This window comes from Elephas maximus, chromosome 18 (genome assembly GCF_024166365.1).
Source record: "Elephas maximus indicus isolate mEleMax1 chromosome 18, mEleMax1 primary haplotype, whole genome shotgun sequence".
Taxonomy (NCBI): Eukaryota; Metazoa; Chordata; class Mammalia; order Proboscidea; family Elephantidae; genus Elephas; species Elephas maximus.
Window position 1 is genome coordinate 36,132,851 of NC_064836.1, and position 14,484 is coordinate 36,147,334.

Consider the following 14,484-nt stretch of genomic DNA (forward strand, 5'->3'; position numbering starts at 1 on the left):
AGAGGTTTTAAGATTTTGATGAAGTCCAATGTACTGTTTTTTTTTCTTTTATGGTTTTGCTTTTTATTTTATCTAAGAAATCTTTGTCTATTCGAGGGCCGTGAAAATTTTCTCATTTTATATGTATACGTTTTGGGGTGGCTATGAGTTGGTACAGGGGCCCTGGTGGCACAGTGTTTTAAGCACTCAGCTGCTAACAGAAAGGTCAGAGGTTTGAACCCACCAACTGCTCCCAGTGAGAAAGATGTGGTAATCTGCTTCCATAAAGATTGCAGCTTTGGAAACCCTACAGGGGGCAGTTCTACTCTGTCCCATAGGATCGCTATGCGTCTGCATTGACTCCAGGGCCACAGAGGTGGTTTGCTGATTATCATTTCAAACTAGATTAAATTAGAAGGTGCATTTTTAAAACAATTGATTTCAGGCAATTCATCATTTCTTATTTAACCGTGTCAAAGCGTGATTATTGCTTGACTGTCATTAGTGGCACAAGTCACCTTTTCTCCTGTCCCCTCTGATTCCCATATACTCTGCGTTGTGGCTAAAGCATCTTGTTGATAGCCAAAATGGACAGGTAAATTTTTTTGAAAAATTTAAGAAGGCTTTATGACAAACTTACAGTTTCACAATAACTAGCTTGCCTTTTGACAAGTACTCTGTCTTACCACCTTACCTATTACTATTCTAAAACACAATCTAGCTTTTTGGATGGGGTTTCATTAATTTTCTTAAAAAGACTAAATTTTACCACTTAATTTTCAGTGGAATCTATTCTTCCCAAAATTGATAGTTTTAAAAGTAAAGAACTATACAAGAAGCATATGTGTAAAATATATGTGGACTGTGAGATTTTCACTCAACCAAATATCCCAGGAATTGGAGAAAACTGTGCAGGGGGGGAAAAAAAAACTTCATATATCACAAAAACATAATGTATAATAGTTTTATTTTTCTCATTTTACTATTTTGACATTTTATGCACAAATATCTTTTTATCTGAGTAAAAATAGAAAATAATTGTTTTATGTAAAATTACACAAAAAAATTTTTAACCACAAAGAAATACATAATTGTTGTTATGACAGCATTAAGTATCTTTATTTAAAGAGTAAAAATGTATGCAAAAGTCCTCCCTTTTACAAAAGATTGAGAAGATTTTGTCCTGGCAGCAAGTGAAATATCAATATTTTTACACCCTCTAGATCTGAAGACATGAAGTTAGTCACAGGTTTGTTTTGCAATTATGAATTTTATAACCTTTTGTGCTATTTCAAATATACGCTAGTTCTTTTTAAAAGGCAGTAACATAAAATAACGAATATGGAGAACAACAGGCCTCACCAAAAATACCTGGAGACACAATAAAAGAAATACCATATCTGAGTTTCACCATTAGAGGTGGAAAACAACTAAATAGTTTTTCCTAATTAACTGGCATAGCTTGATACAAAAATGAAGGTGGCCAGTCGATTGATATGAAGATCAACCACACACAGCAACTCTGCTTTTGTTTGATTTTACGATGCCAACACAGATTTTCAGACCTTAGGCTAGAGAGATACTTACGAAAGTTGGCTCAATGAAAACCTCATATGGAAAACGAGTCTTAAAACAAAAGTGAACATGTCATTATTCTTGTACACACAAAGTAAAAAGGTGACTGAGAATTTATTTCTTCCTTTGAATATGGTGTAAATTCTGTTACGAGAAAGAACAGCATGAATTATATTTCTTTGACAATAAATGAAGACTATCCAGCCTTCTGTTACTTATAACCTGAACAAGGACAAAGAAAATAGCTTATAGGTAAGCTGGAACTACAAAGTAATGCAAGGTTTCTTGAATCAACTGGGGAAATCCATCGCATTACTTTACCCATGTCATAGTGCATAAAATGATGGGAAGAGAAGGTGAAGAAGAAAAAAGCAACAGCATTTATCATGTATGAGAACTGTCTCCGTTCAAATTACACTGAGGAACAAAACAAAATCCACCAATGGGGGGAAATGCTGAAAAAAGAAAAAATGTCTCTGGGGAATGCTTAAAGGAGAAAAGAAACGATGGTCTGATGTTAGGGGTCTAAAAAGAAATGTAGGTATTCCTTGCCTTAAAAAAAATACATTCAATTGAGATATAAAAAAAAATATCATCTTGGCTAAAACTTTACCAGGTCATCTCCCGATAAGCACTGCAAAATCCAAATAAAGGTCAAGATACTTAACCTTTTGACAGTATATCGGAATAGTATATTATTTTTTTAAACCATAAGCAGCTTGTCATCTCCCCAAGCCACAAGCGGATGGTGTAAAATCTCCTTTTTAGTTACCTAGTTGTTATCTGAAACTATATAGCTTCTATTATTTCCTATTGTTACCCTACTTAAATATTCTTGCAATAAAAGTACCCAAACTGTAACAAAAATTTAAGATGTCAGTCTATTTTGCATTTATAAAAAAACAAAAACGGAAGTTACAAATTTTATTATTTTTAAGTAACAGCTACTACAGTCATATGGGTTTACTACAGTCATAGAGGCCTTTATAGAGTAATATAAATAAAACTGACATTATATGTTGTAGTCCTCTAGCAGAGTACTTACAATTATGCCCTAAGATTACCAGCAAAGGAGATCATAGATCCCTTCTTCTCTCCTTGTGCCCAGGGTCCCTGCCTCATATGGATCCTTCCACACTGCTCATTAGTACTGGTAGCAGTGATCACTAATGGTGCACCTTGCCCCTACTACCTTGGCCCTTTCCTCCTCACTACTCAAAAGCATTAACTGAGCTTTTATAAAGCCGCATCAGGATGGATTTAAGGGGAATGACGAGGGAGAAGGTGAATAAAGAATCAATCTTCTCCTGTGAGAGGAATGAAAAGCTATTTGCCAGTCTCTCATATCACGATTCATGCATGCCTGAAAACAAGTGACAAAAAGGCAGAAAGAAGAAAAGAAAGGAAGACAGAAGACATTTCTAGCCGTTTCTGCTTAGTGTTAGCTTATGGTAAGCAAAGAGTTTTATATATATATATATATATATATGTATATGAATTAATTAATCTTTAAAGAATTTTTAAGGCGTTAATTTTTTTCCTTTTGAATATTTTACACCTTCATAAATATATATGGTCAATTATAAATGTATATAGATATCTGTATACACATATATGTAATATTCAAAAGGAAGAAAATTAAATAAATGGAAAGTTTAGTTTTACGACAGAAGAATGCCTATACTGGAAGTCAAATTTTCCCTTTAAAACTGTTTGCAAGTAATTCACTGATGTTTTGAAAGGTAAAGTACTGTTGACTGATTTAAAATTTTCATTTTGAAGACACAGAATGAATACATGAGCTGTCTTGCATTAACAAACCGGCCCTAAGGGGTAATAAAAGGAAAAAAAAAAAAAAAAAAAGAAAGCCATACCAAACCAAACCAAATTTTTATTTTTTGGCTGAGGTATACTTTTTCAATCTTTTAAATCTCTGACAGGAAAAACAGAGATCGTTTAAGAACTTTTGTAATAGCTGGTTTATTAGAATTAAATGCCTCCTCAAAATAATTTAACTTCATGGCCTCATGTTATGTATAACCTATACAGTAAATCCTTAAAGTTGGCTTGAGTTAAGCCAACTTCAGCACAGCTCTTCTGCCAGTCGACTTATTGTCTTTGCTTGCAAATATATAAATTAATAACTTGATACTCTTAGTTGAGTGATTTATTAATATCATTATACTTTTGTTTGCTATGACTATTTCAGCTCTGCTTGATTAGATGACAGTCACACACGCTTTAGCTGTGAAAATGCCATTTTCTGGCTCTATGTAAAGCAACATCTAAAGCAGCATTTTTTAACTGTTTGCAAAAATAGTTAAGCAGGCTATTTCCTGGAGATCCTTCACTGACTTTTCATCTTCACACGCTACTGACTATTTTTGGTAGGGCTAGGCATTAATACTGACCAGTGTAGCTTTCCTGACTGTTAACCAGCTACCCCACAATGCACACGTTGCCTTCACACTGAAAACACTGTGGTGACCCCTTAACATACACATAGTCTAAAATATATGCTCAAAGTAAAAAGATCCAAATTCACAAGAATATGAAATATTTATAAAAAAAATCATGCATCAGATTTTACAGTCTAGAAATAAAAGCTTCAAATTCGGTAGTAGAGGTAAGAGCAATACTTGCTCTAAATATTTCAGAAAGTCCTCAGCCTCCCAGAAGGTCCTGGGACTCAATTATCCTTTTCTGTTTGCAGAGAAGCAGTGGCCAGGGCTACTGCTGTGACTGGCTGGGCGATTCCATGAAGCTGCATCTTGGCAAGTTTCTTCTGTTCACATTCTGTGACCAAACGGTTCAACTCTGCCGCACTGTATCCAATAAGAGTCTTCAAGTCACAAACAAACTTGTACACAAACCTCTTGCCTTGAACTTTACAAATCATGTCCCCATCATAATAATACCTTTAAAAAATGAAAAACCCATCAGGATTATATTAAAAAAATAAAGAACTCAGACTTCTTAAAATATTTCACAGACTATTCCATGAGCAGAAGCCTAGTGAAGTACTGCACCCACCATAACAGCAATTAACATTGACATTATATAGAAATACTTAATGTTAACTATCTGAAAACGTCAGAACCTCAACATGGTACTCTAAAACACGGAAACCCTGGTGGCGTAGCGGTTAAGTGCTACAGCTGCTAACCAAAGGGTCGGCAGTTCGAATCCACCAGGTGCTGCTTGGAAACTCTGTGGGGCAGTTCTACTCTGTCCTATAGGGTCGCTATGAGTCGGAATCGACTCGACAGCACTGGGTTTGGTTTGGTTTTTGGTACTCTAAAACACAGACTAAACTTTCAAAGCTTATTTTCAAATTATATAAAATATGTTAAAATAACCAAAATTATTAAACAAAACAAGACAAAGTAAAACATCTTTAGAGCAGTGGTACGGTCCCTAAGAACAAGGGCTTTGGAGTCAGACTGCCGACATTCACGCCCTGGCATCGCTACTTCACAGCTCTGTGACCACAGGTAAGCCGCATTTTCTCTATGCTTTTATTCCTCATCTAAAAAATGAAGTTAGAAATAGTGCTCACCTTCACAGAAATGAGGGTAAAATAGAGTAACTCTGTCAAGTGCTCAGCACACAATGACTGTACAAATTTAGCCCTCTATCAAATATAAGGTATGTTAATAATTAGGAATCCATAATAGGAAGAAAATTTTAATATATATATTCTACCAATTTTTGGTATGTCCACTTTTTTTCTGTCTCATACAAAAGTCTATACTATGTAGCCATGCCTTTGCCTTTATTGTCTTAATATGTAAAGGCTTCCCTTTCAGTAAATTCTCCAAACCCAACAGGGGGCCACAAAATTTTAAGTTAAGGGGCTAGAAGTCAAAAATACAGAAAAACAGGAAACCAGACATTATAAGGGCAGTTTCTACACTTCTGTAGGCATGTGTGGGGAAATCACTAGAAGTCTAGCTCACTGCTGCTGTCTATGGAGATGATTACAGACAGAGGTGGATTTATATTTATGTTGAAAAAAAAGGTTTATTTCGGTTAGTATACATAATTTAGATAGATGTGGCTAGACAATCACGTGGCCGCATCATCATACAGTGGATTCTGGCACAATCATTACCACCATGCACTGCCAACTCCAACAAATGTTTTATGGGCTGAAGGGTGAACCTCCGTACTGAGTTAAAAGGGTGTCTGGGGGCCATACTCCCGGGGTTTCTCCAATCTCAGACCAGTAAGTCTGGTCTTTCTTGTGTGTGTGAGTTAGAATTTTGTTCTACATTTTTCTCCCGCTCCGTCTGGGACCCTCTGTTGTGATCCTTGTCAGAGCAGTCGGTGATGGTAGCTGGGCACTGCCTAGTTCTGCTGGACTCAGTGTGGTGGAGGCTGTGCAGTTGTGGGATATAACAGACAAACAAAAAGGACACAGAGGGAGCAGCTCAGTGACTCGTGACAAAGTGCACTTCTACCGGTGTTCACGCTCTCTCAGGTCAAGAACCAGCACCCTAGGAACTCCTTCTATGCCGCCCTGCCCCTGCCACCACCTCTCCCTTCCCCTAAAACGTATCCAGAAATCTGTTTTATGATTATTTCCTTGATTTTTATCACCCAAACATGCATTCTAAATGCTGCAATCTTAGTTTCCTATTTTTCTGAACTTCAATATATAAATGCATTCATACAGTGTGTACTCTTTTGGGTCTGGATTCTTTCACCGAATGTTATGTCTGTGAGATTCATCCTATCATTTGCTTGTAGCAGTAATCCATTTTCATAGCTATACAAGATTCTCTTACATGAATACACTGTAATTTATTCATCTGCTCTATTGCTGATAAATATTTGGGTGGTTTCTGGTTTTTCGTTGTTATAAATAATGCTGCTAAGAGCATTTTATAGTGGTTTTAAATTGCATTTCATGATTACTAATGAGGTTGTGGACTTCTGCATATATTTATTGGTCATTTGGATAAACTCTTGTCCATTCAAGTCCCTTGACCATTTTCTATTTTTCTTATTGATTTATGAGTTCTTAGATATTCTAGGTGCAAATCCCATGTCAGACGTATGTGACTCGCCTCTCACTCTTAATGCTGTACCTGATGACCAGACATTTGTAATTTCGATAAGGTCCAATTTATTGATCTTTTTCTTTATGGCTAGCGTTTTTGGTCTAATAACGTCCTTCCCCACCCCCAAAGTTGTGAAGCCATCCCTAGGCATCTCCTAGTCTACATTTACATTTAGAGCTACACGCGGCACAGAAGTGAAGTTTCACCTCTTCTCCACGTGGACAGTCAATTGTCACAGCACCACTGACTGAAAGGTAGGTCTTCTCCCTGCTGCTGTGTCTTAGAATCAAGTGCTCACACATTCTTGGTTCTATGTGGGCTCTCTGTTTTGCCTTTTGGACCTTCACCTGTACTTGAACAAACACCACACAGTCTCACTGCTGTAGCTTTAGAGTAAGACCCGGCAGAGCATGTCTTCCCACTTAGCTAATCTTCTTCAGGTATCCTAGCTAGCGGGATACTTCCCATTCCCATGTAAATTTTAAAATTATCTTGTCAGGCTACTGCAACTTTGATGGACCTAGCATAGAAACCTAGATCAATCTGGGGAGAACAGACATCTTAATTATTAATACTAATAATTTACCTGTAATTTTGGGAAAAATTTGTATGTATACAATCATATCAATTGTGAAAAGACACTTTTAATTTTGCTTATATGGAAAGAATCCTGAGAAAACTGGCAAAGTGCTTGAGACTGATTAAGTGATAAGCACACTGAGAACTAAGCATCTCAGTCATGAATTCTAAGGAAAAAAAAAAAAGATTCAGAAAAAGAAAGATAATCATGGTGCATAGTACTTACATGGCTATAATCCTGTCACAGTGAACAAATCTCTATGAAATTATACAGTGATACTGGGAAGATGGGGGGAAGAAAAAGGGTGCGTGTGTGTGTGTTTCTGTGAATGTGAGTATGTGTGTGTAGTGATGAAAAAGAGCTAAATCCTAATCTCTCATAGTGTGAAACCCATAGACAAAGCCCAAACTGAAACATGAAGTAGCAATATAAGCATCTTATTTAGAAACACAGAGGTAAACTGCAGGGAATGGCTAAAAATGACATGCTCCTAAGGGGAAATGATGAATAATCTGAATCCACTGATATAAAGGGTAGATATTCAGATTAGGCAGATTTAGGGGGAGGAAAAAACAGGGAAATAGGTTAATATTTTGCATGCAATTATAAAAACGGAAGGCAGAATCTGCACATTTGCTAAAATTTACATCTACTCAAGTCACCCATGCAAATGACAGCATTTCTATCTGGCAGGCAAAAGACAGAAACCTCAAAGATTGAATGCTGGTCTTTAGCAGAAGGGCATAATGCTTTTAAATCAGATAATCACAAATAATCTTCGAATAATCTTACAATGCAATGCATGGACCTCAACATTATTATCAATGATCTTTAAAAAGCCATTTTTAACATAACAAGTATGAAAATTTTAGGCTTTTTTAATATGTAAGGAGAAAGCAACAGTCACAAAGAAAACATCTCAGGTACAAGTCAAATTTTAACCTCAGCTGCTTACATAAGAACGCCTACACCTAGAACAGGAAGCCAATTTTTAAAAAGGCTGGTCTTAAAAAAAAAAAAAAAAAGACTACACTGCTTACCTTAATGCACGGCTGAGTTTCTCATAGTTCATAGTAGGTTTATTTTTACGCTGTCCCCATTTTTGTGCCACCAGTTCGGGCTGATTCAGCTTAAACTCGCCTTCATCGCCAACCCAGGAAATGCAGTCCCGAGCATCCTTGTCAGTAAGAAGCTCTAGCAAAAACTGCCATAGCTGGATCTGGCCATTGTTTCCTAAAATGACAAAAGGGACAAACATTAGACACGGTGCTGTGGATTAACACAGTGCAAAAGGCAACATATATTTAGGTTCTCTGGTTCAAATCTCGGCCCTGTTGTAATACAAATGTTTTTTTTTTCAAATGTGTAAGTACTGCCAGAGGAGTAGTCCACAGTTACGTTTACATACAGTGAAATGTAACAAATGCAGCTAATTTGAGAAATTTTATAAATAGCAGATGACAATGGGAAAATACCTGTCCTGTTCCCGGGGGAGCTTCTATCTTCTCCTGAAATCCGTGGAGCTCTCTGCACTTTGGCTGCCTTTGTGCCACCATTGATAACTTTAATGGTAGTTGGTGTAGCAGACTGCACTGAGGCTGGGATAATCTGCACAGCTGCAGGGAAGACAGAGGAAAAAGATGTTTTCCCCTCTAATATAAGCACTGAAAAAAATGACCGAAAGACGTTCAGCGTAATCAGTTTTGCCAATACTCCTAGAAAAGGCCTCATTACAAGAAAGCCTTAATGCACAACATTTTCTAACAAAATCACAGAAAAGTTCAGAAGACAGAGTATGATGTTTTCATTACGGTTTATGAATCTTAACTTAGTGAATAAAAGCTGGTCTTCCTATTTTGAAATGGTAATTTAGTGGTGCCTATTTTTTTTATTTTTCTTATACATTAGACACAGAGTTCTAAGAACAGTTGTCTGTAAAACATTTGTAAATGAGAAATGGATGGTCATGTGCTGGAGAAAACATAGATAAATGGGAACTCACATTCCACGAATGGTTAAGTACAAACTCCCACCATCACCTGGAGATACACTTTGGCCATCTCTAGTCAGGCTGACAAGACTGAGATCCTGGAACACCACAGCCAGAGAATCTTGCTCACGTCCTTACAAATACACCTACAGCAGCGTTTGCCCAAACAGTGAAGACTGAGAAGTAACCTCAGTATCTATCAGTAGAGGAGGTACATTCATTCACTGAATAGTACACAGCAGTGAAAATGAACGAAGCAGAACTGCAACATCAACGTGGGTAGAACTCTTCAATGTTAAACAACGAACCAATTATAAAAGGATATGCACAGTATGTTACCGTTTTAGCCAAAACATTCACTATATGCACAACAATGCTATAAAGTGTTTATGGTTACACAGGACACAAAAATAAAGAAGAAAAGGGACCTACAACAGGTAAACTCGATATGTAAATTTTTCTATTTTATGGTCCACATGGGTGTAGATAGGTGTTGGTTACACTTTCTTTGTATACCTAAAGTACCTCATTAAAATTTTTTAAAAATAGTTTTCCTTTTGATTACTTCGCAGTACCAAATTAAAAAATAATTTCTTATCAGTAAGAGTCCTGTGTTACAGGCATGAATACTCACGCTGATCAATTGTAACTATCTCATTCATCTGTTGTTCTTGGCTTGCCAATACATCTGAATAATATAAGAAAACATTTTTTTGTTTTCATTTAAAACCAGAAATGCAAACCCATCCAGTAAAATTCAATAAACATACTTCATTCTTTTAAGTGGAAATACACAATTAAAACCAAAAAACAAGCAAGGAAATCATTAAGCAAATGAAACTTACTGGCATAATAACCTAAACAGTACTTGAGAGTCACATTATTTATATGGAAAAGATACATTTAAGAGAAGTAACAGAGGGAATGTTCTGGTTTCTTTTAGTGTTCCACAAATCTATTCAAGGAAACTTGGTTTTCTCAATGCAAAAATCTCTATCTGTCTATATAAAACCAGGTAAAAATATGGAGATCTCTAAGATCAGATCAAAGATGACAATATGCATATGCACCACTCTGAAATTATTTAGATACAGATTTTCCACCATAAGGGCTCCCTGGTCCTTGGGACGACCTAAGAGATCTTCAGCGCTTACTAAGCTGTGCTGACATCCGCTTCTGAATAAACCACTTTAACATGTACAATGCTCTCACTTAAAGACAGCTCCATTTCCAATAAAATGGAGACTGTCCTAAATGTCACAACTGAATGAAATAATTTAGCAGGTGTACATATATAGTTCTCAACGTAAGAGTACATTTAAACAGCCTTTATACAGTCTTTACAGAACCACTCATAACTCATCTGTCCTTACTCAAATGCTATTCTTAACTCTCAAATAAGAGTTGCATTTCCCAGTCTCTATCGCTTCAGCCTATTTGGTTATCTTCAAAGGCTGCACAATTCTTTCTTGAAACTGGAATTCTACCCACCAGCAAACATTCTGTGCTGAGTCCTGGGGCCTGGGCCCCCAAGAAGGCTTCAATTAGGGGGTCCACTTCCAGACGCACAGAGCCGGAAAGGACTGGGGAATGAAAAGAGGTCTAAATCCTTCCTATTAAATGGTGGCTTACATTGGTGGGTTCTGAGTTTGGGGACTTAATGATTGTATGGGACTAGACCCAGATAGATCCGGGTTCAAATCTTAGCTCTCGCTTACTAGTTGTGTACCTATGGTAAATCAATTAACCTCAGTGAACATTTCCTCATCTTTAAATGAGATACCCCAACCTGCCACCTCATGAGGTTGTAAAGATGAAAAGAAAACATTTTTGAGAAGCACGGTGGCTGAACACAGCTGTCATAGATTGAAATATGTCCCCCCAGGAATGTGTTTGTCGATTTGGCTGTGTCAGGATTCCAAGCATTGTGTGGTTGTCCTCCATTTTGTGATTTCAATTTTATGTTAAAGAGGCTTAGGGTGGGATTGTAACACCCTTACTAAGGTCACATCCCTGATCCAATGTAAAGGGAGTTTCCCTGGGGTGTGGTCTGCACCACCTTTTATCTTACAAGAGATAAAAGGAAAGAGAAGCAAGCAGAGGTCAGGGGACATCATACCAACAAGAAAGAAGCACTGGAAGCAGAGCATGTCCTTTGGACCTGAGGTTCCTGCACTGAGATGCTCCCAGACCAGGGCAAGACTGATGCATCACAATCACAAGGACCTTCCTCCAGAGCCGACAGCCTTCCCCTGGAGCCAGCGCCCTGAATTTGGACTTCTAGCTTACTAAAACTCACTGTGAGAAAATAAACTTCTCTTTGTTAAAGCTATCCACTTGTGGTATTTCTGTTACAGCAGCACTAGATGACTAAAACAACAGTAACTTCTCAGTAACTGCAAGATGTTACTGTTTTATCCAGACACCTGGTCCTGAGCAGTCGCCCACAGAACTGTTGTCTTTCTTGAAGAAAAATCCCTGCCTTTTGTCTGTGGCAGATTTGCCCCATAATTTTATAGAAGTACCTTGAAGACGCAGAGTGCTACTGAAATTATTTCCTCTGTGACTGTAAATGGACGGGGGTGCCCTAGCCTCAGAAGAGAGCTGGTATCACACAGCACAGCCATGAGCAAGCTGTAACATCAGCCTCTAAGCCCCAGTTCTCAGCCTGGGAAGTTTGGTCTGTTCCCTGGGAGAGACCAGAGAAGAATACAGAACACAGGGCAAGAAAGGTTTCTGAAAGCCAAGTGCAAGACACAGAGGAACTCTGAGTACCATTCACTGGGTAGACCCCAAATCCTGGCTTTGCAGGAAGGAAGCAGAGTCCTAAGAAGTAAAGCCCCAAGGGGCATGGAGTCATTCTATAAAGAAACAAGAGACACTAAAGGTTGGGACAATTTTTTTTTTTTTTTTTTTTTTGCCTTAAAGAAATTCTAAGTAAACTAAGAGCTTTGTCTTTGGTGGCAAAAAAAAAACAAAAAAACAAAAAACCAAACCCTGTGCCGTCGAGTCGATTCTGACTCATAGCGACCCTAAAGGACAGAATAGAACTGCCCCATAGAGTTTCCAAGGAGCGCGTGGCAGATCTGAAGCGTCAACCCTTTGGTTAGCAGCCATAGCACTTAACCACTATGCCACCAAGGTTTCCATTCGTTGGTGGCAGAAGGCCAATATTCACACCAAGGAGCACACAGTGGAGCCGGTAGGACTGGAACAGGGCCTGGGTGAAGCTGGGTATAAACGGACTGCAGGAAGGTGGAAGCTCTAGTGGGTAAACTAACAAATATTTAAGGGAGGAGCTAGACCTGCCCAGTGTTGCTTCTCTGGGAGAGGTCACTGAGAAGAAATCGGAAAGAGATGCTGGGTTAGCAACAGTTCTGTATTAGAATCAGGTCCTTTCAGAAATATGTGGTAGCCTTCACTCTACCAGAGAAACCAGGGTGCTCAAAGCACCCTATTCTGAGAAGAGAGGCTTGAGAATTATTCTGCCAGACACAGCCCGCCAACTGGGAATTTTTGAACTAAGCATAAAATTTCCAAGCTAGGTACTTTGAGGAGCAATGAATTCTCTAAGACACTTATCTAAGCTCTAGGGGTTTATAGTTTCTGAAAACAAAGCAGCGATTCTAGAGCAGAGCTTTTCTGAGGAAGACCCATTCCACTGCAGGGAAATGGAAGGATTCACAGCTTTGCCCTAGGCACTAGGAAAAGTCTGTGAACCAGAAAAAGATAACCACAACAAAGTGCAAACCTGGAAGAGACAGCAAATACCATGAACTTGGGAAAAACGAAACTGTACTCTAAGCACTATCCTTCTTCCATTCCTAAGAGTTCCTACAAGAAAATGTTTCAATAAACATGACTCACACTTCCTAAGAGTTCCTACAAGAAAATGTTTCAATAAACATGACTCACACGTTAAGAATCTGCAACAATTCAGGATTTACCTTACTCGTGTACAGAGAAGCAAACCTGTGAAACCAAGGACAAGCCTTCAACCAGAATTACCTAGTAAGAACTGAAACGGGAAATAAACCCTATAAATGTAATCAACGTGAGAAGTGTTTTAGTGCCATAAGTATTTATTTTTTTAATATCTAAGATATTCCTATAAAAGATAACCTACACAGAGAAACAACAAAGGAAAGCCTCTCTCCAGAGCTCATTTCGTATATGACAGCAGAGAGCGCGCTCGAGATGGAACCCCTAAGAATTAAATTACTGTGAAAAATCTCTCCACCAGACATCCTTCTGTTCCAGGTACGCAGTAGAACACAAGGCTACCTGTTACATTTTCATCCATACCCATTACAAAAACCCAGTCAGACTTAGAGTTTGTCCTTTTTCACGTACTCCTAAAAAACTATGTGGGTCTGGCTAGCATTTCTGACATACAAACAGTGTTAAGGAATAGGCTGCCGCTAAGACATCTTCACAGGTAGTCACTGAAGTGTAAGGTGGATTACAATTCAAATAAAATAATTTACATTTATTTGAATCCTTCTTGTTGGACAGTTAAGCAGTTTCTAATTTCTTTATACAGTCACTCAACTGTAATAATGATGCTTGTGAAGCAACATGGAAACACTAATAACCAAAGGTTTCCAATTCAAGATGGTAGGCGGCATACCTGTACTTCCTTCCTCTCTTAAGACCCATTCACTTAATAATAAAGATTTTTAAAATGATTTAATCCCACTAAAATAGGAAAAATGAGACGGAAGCCATCTATGAACAAACTGTCTAAAATTTCTATGAGCAGTGAATAAAAGAATTGACTGATGAAACAGAAGTCAAAGACGAGGCTATTTTGAAGAGGGCTGAGTGTAGAGAGGAAACCCCAGTGGCGTAATGGTTAAGTGCCACCGCTGCTAACCAAATGGTCAGCAGTTCGCATCCGCCAGGCACTCCCTGGAAACTCTATGGGGCAGTTATACTCTGTCCTATAGGGTCGCTATGAGTTGGAATCGATTCGACGGCACTGGGTTTGGTTTGGTTTGTTTTAAGTGTAGAGAGGAAACCCTGGTGGCGTAGTAGTTAAGAGCTACAGGTGCTAACCAAAAGGCTGGCAGTCCAAATCCACCAGGTGCTCCTTGGAAATCATATGGGGCAGCTCTACTCTGTCCTATAGGGTCGCTGAGTCGGAATCAACTCGATGGCAAAGGGTTTGGTTGGAAGTGTAGAGCACCATATCTCACTTCAGAAGTTGGCCTCTGGTGTTAGTCAGCCTGGGCTTTAATCCTGGCTCTGTCACTCCCTAGCTGCACGACTTTGAGCAAGTTATTTAAAACTCT

General features: G+C 38.3%; 1 protein-coding gene across 4 annotated transcripts in view; it reads right to left on the reverse strand.

Moving 5' to 3' along the window:
- Positions 1-984: 984 nt before the first annotated feature.
- GABPA (GA binding protein transcription factor subunit alpha) overlaps positions 985-14,484 on the reverse strand; it is a 37,832-nt gene continuing 24,332 nt past the window's right edge. For all 4 annotated transcript variants that reach the window (XM_049857939.1, XM_049857936.1, XM_049857937.1 and 1 more), the window contains exons 7-10: positions 9,825-9,878; positions 8,676-8,816; positions 8,241-8,433; positions 985-4,472 (exon numbers count right to left, since the gene is read on the reverse strand). In XM_049857939.1, the coding sequence (XP_049713896.1) occupies positions 4,244-4,472; positions 8,241-8,433; positions 8,676-8,816; positions 9,825-9,878 (617 nt within the window). In that variant the 3' untranslated portion in view covers positions 985-4,243. The remainder of the gene's footprint in view (positions 4,473-8,240; positions 8,434-8,675; positions 8,817-9,824; positions 9,879-14,484) is intronic.